Source organism: Sceloporus undulatus, chromosome 2 (genome assembly GCF_019175285.1).
Source record: "Sceloporus undulatus isolate JIND9_A2432 ecotype Alabama chromosome 2, SceUnd_v1.1, whole genome shotgun sequence".
Taxonomy (NCBI): Eukaryota; Metazoa; Chordata; class Lepidosauria; order Squamata; family Phrynosomatidae; genus Sceloporus; species Sceloporus undulatus.
This window is the reverse complement of record NC_056523.1, coordinates 334,008,126-334,014,542: the sequence shown is the minus strand read 5'-3', so window position 1 is coordinate 334,014,542 and position 6,417 is coordinate 334,008,126. Positions and strand designations below refer to the sequence as shown.

At 50.2% G+C, this 6,417-nt stretch overlaps 1 protein-coding gene across 1 annotated transcript; it reads right to left on the bottom strand.

Moving 5' to 3' along the window:
- Nucleotides 1–404: 404 nt before the first annotated feature.
- CREB3 (cAMP responsive element binding protein 3) lies at nt 405–4,408 on the bottom strand. The gene is made up of 7 exons (XM_042447292.1): nt 4,182–4,408; nt 3,727–3,958; nt 2,761–3,074; nt 2,528–2,623; nt 2,139–2,245; nt 1,885–1,953; nt 405–823 (listed from the first exon to the last, which is right to left on the bottom strand). Exons 3-7 carry the CDS (start codon nt 2,944–2,946, stop codon nt 622–624), a joined length of 660 nt encoding a protein of 219 aa, XP_042303226.1. The 5' UTR covers nt 2,947–3,074; nt 3,727–3,958; nt 4,182–4,408; the 3' UTR covers nt 405–621.
- Between the last annotated feature and the right edge of the window lie 2,009 nt (nt 4,409–6,417).

Here is a 6,417-nt window from a genome sequence, read left to right as displayed (position 1 = left end):
AGGGCCAGCCTGAAGATAGAGGGCCCTCCCTCCGTAACTGTCACCCTTCAGCCTGTGAGGGAGAGAATAAGCTGGCTCAGGTCCATCAGGGCTAGCCTGAAGATAGAGAGCCCTCCCTCCGGTCCATCCACCTTGGTCCAGGCCTCAGAGGGAGAGAAGAACTGCTGGACCTGATCCCCTTCCCGCTCACCATTCCCTTCTCCTTTCGTGTCGTGTCTTTTAGATTGTAAGCCTGAGGGCAGGGAACTGTGTGTTATCCCCTCTGTTGTAAGCCGCCTGGATTCCCCGTGATTGGGCAGCATAAAAATAAATCCTATTATTATTATTATTATTATTATTATTATTATTATTATTATTATTATTATTATTATTATTATTATTATTATTATTCCCTGGCTCTCTCCAGCCCCACTGCACCCTAGCCACCAGTCCATTGCCCCCCTGCCCTCCATGGGACTCACCTCCCTGCAGCTCCAGCTGACGTTCCTGGCCGCCAAAGGGGAACAGGTTGGGCGAGAGGATCAGGCAGAAGGACAGGAGTAGGACCTGGGCAGGAAAAAATGGCATAGTGGTGGTCAGAGTCCAGCTGCAGGTGGGGCAGGAGCCACTGGCCTTGACCATTTAAATGTGGGCCAGCGTCACACTGCCCCTCCGCTGCCCCCCAGAGGAAAGAGACCCATGCTGGGCCTGGGCAGTGCGCATCCCATGAGAGGGACTGCCCAGGGGCCGGTCACTCACTAGGACGCAGGTGCCGGCCGTGGTGGTCTTGGTGGACGACTGCTGGACCATGGCCTGCAGCTTCCTCAGTTGTTCCAGTAAAGACCTAGATTCATAGAATCATAGAATCATAAAGTTGGAAGAGACCAAAAGGGCCATCCAGTCTGACCCCATTCTGCCATGCAGGAACTCTCAGTCATGATCCTCCCAGTGAGTTCTGGGCACCACGATTCAAAAAGGATGTTGACAAGCTGGAATTGTGTCTAGAGAAGGGTGATCAAAATGGCGGAAGATCTGGAAACCATGAATCATAGAGTTGGAAGAGATCACAAGGGCCATCCAATCCAACCCCCTTCTAACATGCAGGAACTCTCAATGAAAGCATGCCCTATGAGGAAAGACTTAGGGAGTTGGGGATGTTTAGCTTGGAGAAGAGAAGGTTAAGAGGTGATATGATAGCCCTGTTTAAATACTTGAATATTGAGGAGGGAGCAAGCTTGTTTTCTGCTGTTCCAGAGAATAGGACAAAATGGAGCAATGGATGTATGCAAGCTGCAGCGAAAGAGATTCCAGCTGAAAATTAGGAAGAACTTTTTAGGTCTGGAAACCATGATTCTATGATAAAGCCCTATGAGGAAAGACTTAGGGAACTGGGTATGTTTAGCCAGGAGAAGAGAAGGTTAAGAGGTGATATGATAGTCCTGTTTAAATATTTGAAGAGATTTCATATTGAGGAGGGAGCAAACTTGTTTTCTGCTGCTCCATAGACTAGGACCCAGAGCAATAGATGCAAGCTGCAGGAAAAGAGATTCCAGCTCAACATTAGGAGGAACTTTCTCTTTTTGACAGTGGAACACACTCCCTCAGAGAGTGATGGAGGTCTTTAAACAGAGGGTGGATGGCCAACTGTCAATGAGGATGCTTTGATTGAGAGTTCCTGCATGGCAGAACAGGGTTAGACTGGATGGCCCCTTTTGGGGTCTCTTCCAACTCTAGGATTCTATGAAAAACAGCCATTCTGCCTCTGCTCAAAAGACCCCTCCTCACTCTGGGCCACTGGCTCCTGGCAGCGGAGACTCTCGGGAGACTCCTGGGGACCCCAAAGGCGAAATGATCCGCAGAGGGGAGGTTGCCCCCTCACCATACAGAAACCTCCCTGGGACTCACAGGTTCTGCTTCTGCAGCTGCTGCACCTTCTTCTGGAGCTCGTTGTTTTGGGCCGTGCAAGCCACCACTCTGTGGGGAAAGCAAGGGGTCAGGAGGGAGTCCTACTGTGTGTGTTGTAGGGGTGCAACTACTAGGATCGCGGAAACAACTCCACCACTCCGAAGAGAGCCAGAAGGGCAGTCGGGGCCCATGGAACCCAGGGGACTCAGCCCCCTCCCCACCTCGCAAGGGCCACCCACTCCCCTGCCCCACACCTGCTCTCCAAGCCATCCACGTAAACCTTCTTCCGCCGCCGGCTCTCCTGTGCAGAATGCTTGTTGCGGATCTTCCGCCGGACCCTCTTGAGGACCCGCTCTTCCGCCTGCAGTGCAAAGTGCTTGGGAGTCATTCAGGGCCCCATTGCTGGGGGGCCACAGAGGACCCCCTCCAACCTTTTCCTGTCCCACTATGGGCCAAAGACCTGCCCTTGATCCGGCTGCCAAGGCTTGGCATTGGAATCAGGCCCCCAGCCCCATTTACAGAGAAGCCCCTGGCCCAGGAGTTGGGGAGACATTCCTCTAGAACTGGGACCCCATCAGGGTCTGCTTTGCATGGCCCCTCCAGCCCCATGGTTTTGGAGGTCAAGGCTGTTCCCAGAACCTACCTTGGTGAGGGGCAGGTCGCAGGGGATGGTGGTCCCCTCCTTTTCCAGGAGCCTCTTCTCTTCCTCGGTCAGGATCAGCTGAGGGAAGCCATCACACTGGAATGGCCACAGAAGGGGAAGGGGCAGAGGTTATGGGCCTAGGCTCAGCCCCACAGGGAGAAGCCCCCAAAGGAATCCTTAGGGAGCCTGGTGGTGGCATTGGGAAGAGTGGGCAGAGGCGCAGGGAGCCTTACCTGTAAGTTGGGGGGGCAAAGGCTCCTCTTCAATGGACACAGAAACAGGGAGCCCAGAACCCTCTGGGCTGCTGCCCCCAAAGCAGGAGAGTCCCTCGGAGGCTTCTGAGGTGTCCACCCATAGCTCTGGAAAAGGGGGAGGAGGAGGTGAGGATCACACCGGTGGGGTTCAGAAGGGGTCAGCATCCCCACTTTCTTCCCTTCACATTGTCCAGCCCCTACTGGCTCAATGGGGCTTCTACTGGACTAATCTGCAGGAGCTGCTGGGGGGCTGGGAAGATGCTGCCCTGGTCGCCCCCTCCATCCATCGTTTGCTGGTGGGTCATAGAATCATAGAATCACAGAGTTGGAAGGGACCCCCAAAGGCCATCCAGCCCAACTCCATTATGCCAGGAAGGAATACATAGGATCCTAAAGATGGAAGAGATCCCCAAGGGCCATCCAGTCCAACCCCCTTCTGCCATGAAGGAATACATAGGACACTAGGGTTGGAAGGGACCCTGAAAAAGAGCTATCCAATCCAATCCCATTCTGCCATGGCCATCCAGCCTCTGTTTAAAGATCCCCAAGGAAGGAAACGCCACCAAAATCTCCATTGAGGGAGTGTCTTCCACAGAGAAGCCGTGGGGGACTCCTTCTTTGGAGGTCTTTAAACAGAGGCTGGAGGACCATCTGTTGGAGATTGGGAGTTCCTGCATGGCAGGATGAGGTTGGAATGAATCAGGGGCCTTTTGGAGATCTCTTCCAACTCTTCTAGGATTCTATGATCCTTCCTTGGAGGCCTTTAAGCAGAGGCTGGAGGGCCATCTGTCAATGGGGATGCTTTGGTTATGTGGGTCATCATTCAGATCCAGGTGGGAGTCATCCCAAAAAGGTATGGGGTATGGGGGGGTTGGTTGTAGAAGGAGGAGCAGGGACCCCCCCTTAGCCTTCCTATCTTTGGTTGGGGGTCTCTCTTTTACTCACCAAGGTCGATGGCCACCTGGCCCCCATTGTCCATGCTGCTGCTGCTGCTGCTGCTGCTGCTGCTGCTGCTGCTGCTGCTGCTGCTGCTATCGGTGGGCTCTGGGTTCGAGAGAGAGGAGTAGTTGTGCTCGGAGTGGACGCCGGGGCTGGAGGGCGAGGGGCTGCTCCTGGGCAGAGGGTCCTCCGTCCAGAGGCTCCGCAGCAGCTCCTCTTCCTCCTCCTCCTGGAAGACCTGCAAACGGGTCAAGAGAGGGCTTAGTGGTCACCCTTTGGCCCAGGAGGGAAGGAAGCTGACTTCTGGCAGGAGGGTCCAGCTGTCCTCCAGTGGGGCCAAGGGGTCCTGGGCGTCCCCCATCAAGAAGTCCAGCAGTTCCTCCTGGAAGACCTGCATAGGCCAAGGGGTCAAGAGAGGGGTTAGGGGGTCACCCTTTGGCCCGGGAGGGAGGGAGGCTGACCTCTGGCAGGAGAGTCCAGCTGTCCTCTAGAGGCGCCAAGGAGTCCTGGGCGCCCCCCCATCAAGAAGTCCAGCAGGTCCTCCTCCTGGTCACTCAGGTCATCGGGTGACCCCCACATCCTGGACACTCTCCGGCCACCAAGGGGCCACCGAGGACGAGGTTCACTCCCGATCAGCTGCTTTGGCCTCTCCCTCCTCTGCTCCTTCCAACAAGGCAAATATGACGTCAAACCAATCTCCGGGCCACGCCCCTCCCGATCTCCCATTGGCTTAGTTTGCGCCCACCCCGGCGCCCCATTGGCCCACGCCACTGCCGCTCTTCTGTCGGGGAATCCCCCGCCCTGGAGGTTCCCCCTGTGACGTCACAAAGGGCGGGCCCGAGACTTCTTCCCAAATGCTCTCCCTTCCGCCCCGACGCCGTCCTCCAAAAGGGAGACTCTCGGAATTTTTTTTTTTTTCTTTTTTTTTTTTTTTTTTCTTTTTTTTTTCTTCTTTTTTTTTCTCTTTTTTTTTTTTTTTCTTTTTTCTTCTTTTTTTTGCCACCGGGCCGGAGGCGACCAATTGACGCTTAAAAACCACTATTGTTGTTGTTGTTGTTGTTATTTATCTATATAGGTATTTCTACCCCTCCCACTGGGATGTATATTTATATATTCACAAAAATACTGTAAGTTGATTTCTCCCAAATGGGAGTCAAGTATTACATTCCCGGTTGGCGTCTATGGAATCCCTCCTGAGCAGAGGCTGGAGTACATCTAATTATTATTTACACTACTACTATTATTATTATATTCACCTTGATTTATGAAGCGCTGTAAATTTACACAGCGCTGTAGATGCCCTCTTTTTAGGAGAAGGGTTCCCTGCCCTGGGCTTCCAATCTCAAAAGACATGACAGGAAGGAGAAGAAGGGAGTGGTGGAGGGAAAGGTCAGAGGTCCAGCAGTTCCTCTTGCCTCCGAGGCCTGGACCAAGGCAGAGGGACTGGAGGGGGGCTTGGCTTCATCATGGATGGTTAACTTCATCCAGGGAACATCCATGCTCTCAAGTAGGATAATACCTATACAGTACCTAGCATCCATGGTTCAATAAAACAGGCAACAAAGGAACATCAAATAGCAAGCGACAATGATGCAATGGCTGGGAAGGATGGTCTTCAGCTCCGTTTTGAAGCTGGTTAGAGAAGTGATCAGGGCCCTTGTGTCTCGCGGGGGAAGAAGGTTCCAGGAGTGAGCGGCATTATATTGATATAATTATAAATTATATAATATAATTTATGTTATACAAAATATAGAAATTACATTATATACATATAAATTATATATTAAAACAAGTATATCTATAGTATAATTATGTTATCTATTGTAAATTAAATTATATATATTTATATAAATTTATATAAATATATTTGATATATAATTTATAATATATATATATATATATAATATACAATACATATTACATATTATATAATTTATAACTTTTGAAATTATATAATAACCAATTTATATGTATGATATAATTATATCATGTAAAATAAATTAAATTATATATTTATATAAATTTATATAAATCGGATTTATTCTATATTTTATCATTTATATAAATATATTTGTGTATTAAAGTATATTATATAATTTATAATTTATATTGTTATATAAATTATTATATGTAATATACATGCTTATATTACTTCATAATGTCCCCCATGCTCTTTAACCTTTCCATGACGCCTGGGGGAGAGACCATCTGGAGACACGGGGCGCAGGGTTCGCAGTGCGCTGGTGACACCCAGATTTCTCTCTCTAGGCCTCCGACTGCCGCAGGGACTACTAGGGGCTGCATCTCTCCTCTGGATGCCTGCCTGGGGTCAGTCAAGGGCTGGATGAGGGAAAACAAACTCAGGCTGAATCCAGAGAAAACGGAGGAACTATCGATAGGTTCCCCAAGTTCAGGGATGGAGATTTTTCAATTAGTCCTGGATGGGGTCACACTTCCCCTAAAGGACGAAGTTCACAGTTTGGGAGTACTCCTGGATCCATCTTTACAGTTATCATCTCAAGTGGATGCGATGGCAGGAGTGCTTGGCACCAGCTTCGGCTGATACGCCAACTTCATCCCTGTCTGGACTGAAAGGACCTTGAAAGGGTGGTACTTGCACTGGTAACCTCTCGCTTAGGCTTCTGCAATGCGCTCTACATGGAGCTACCTTTGTACCAGGTTCGGAAGCTTCAACTA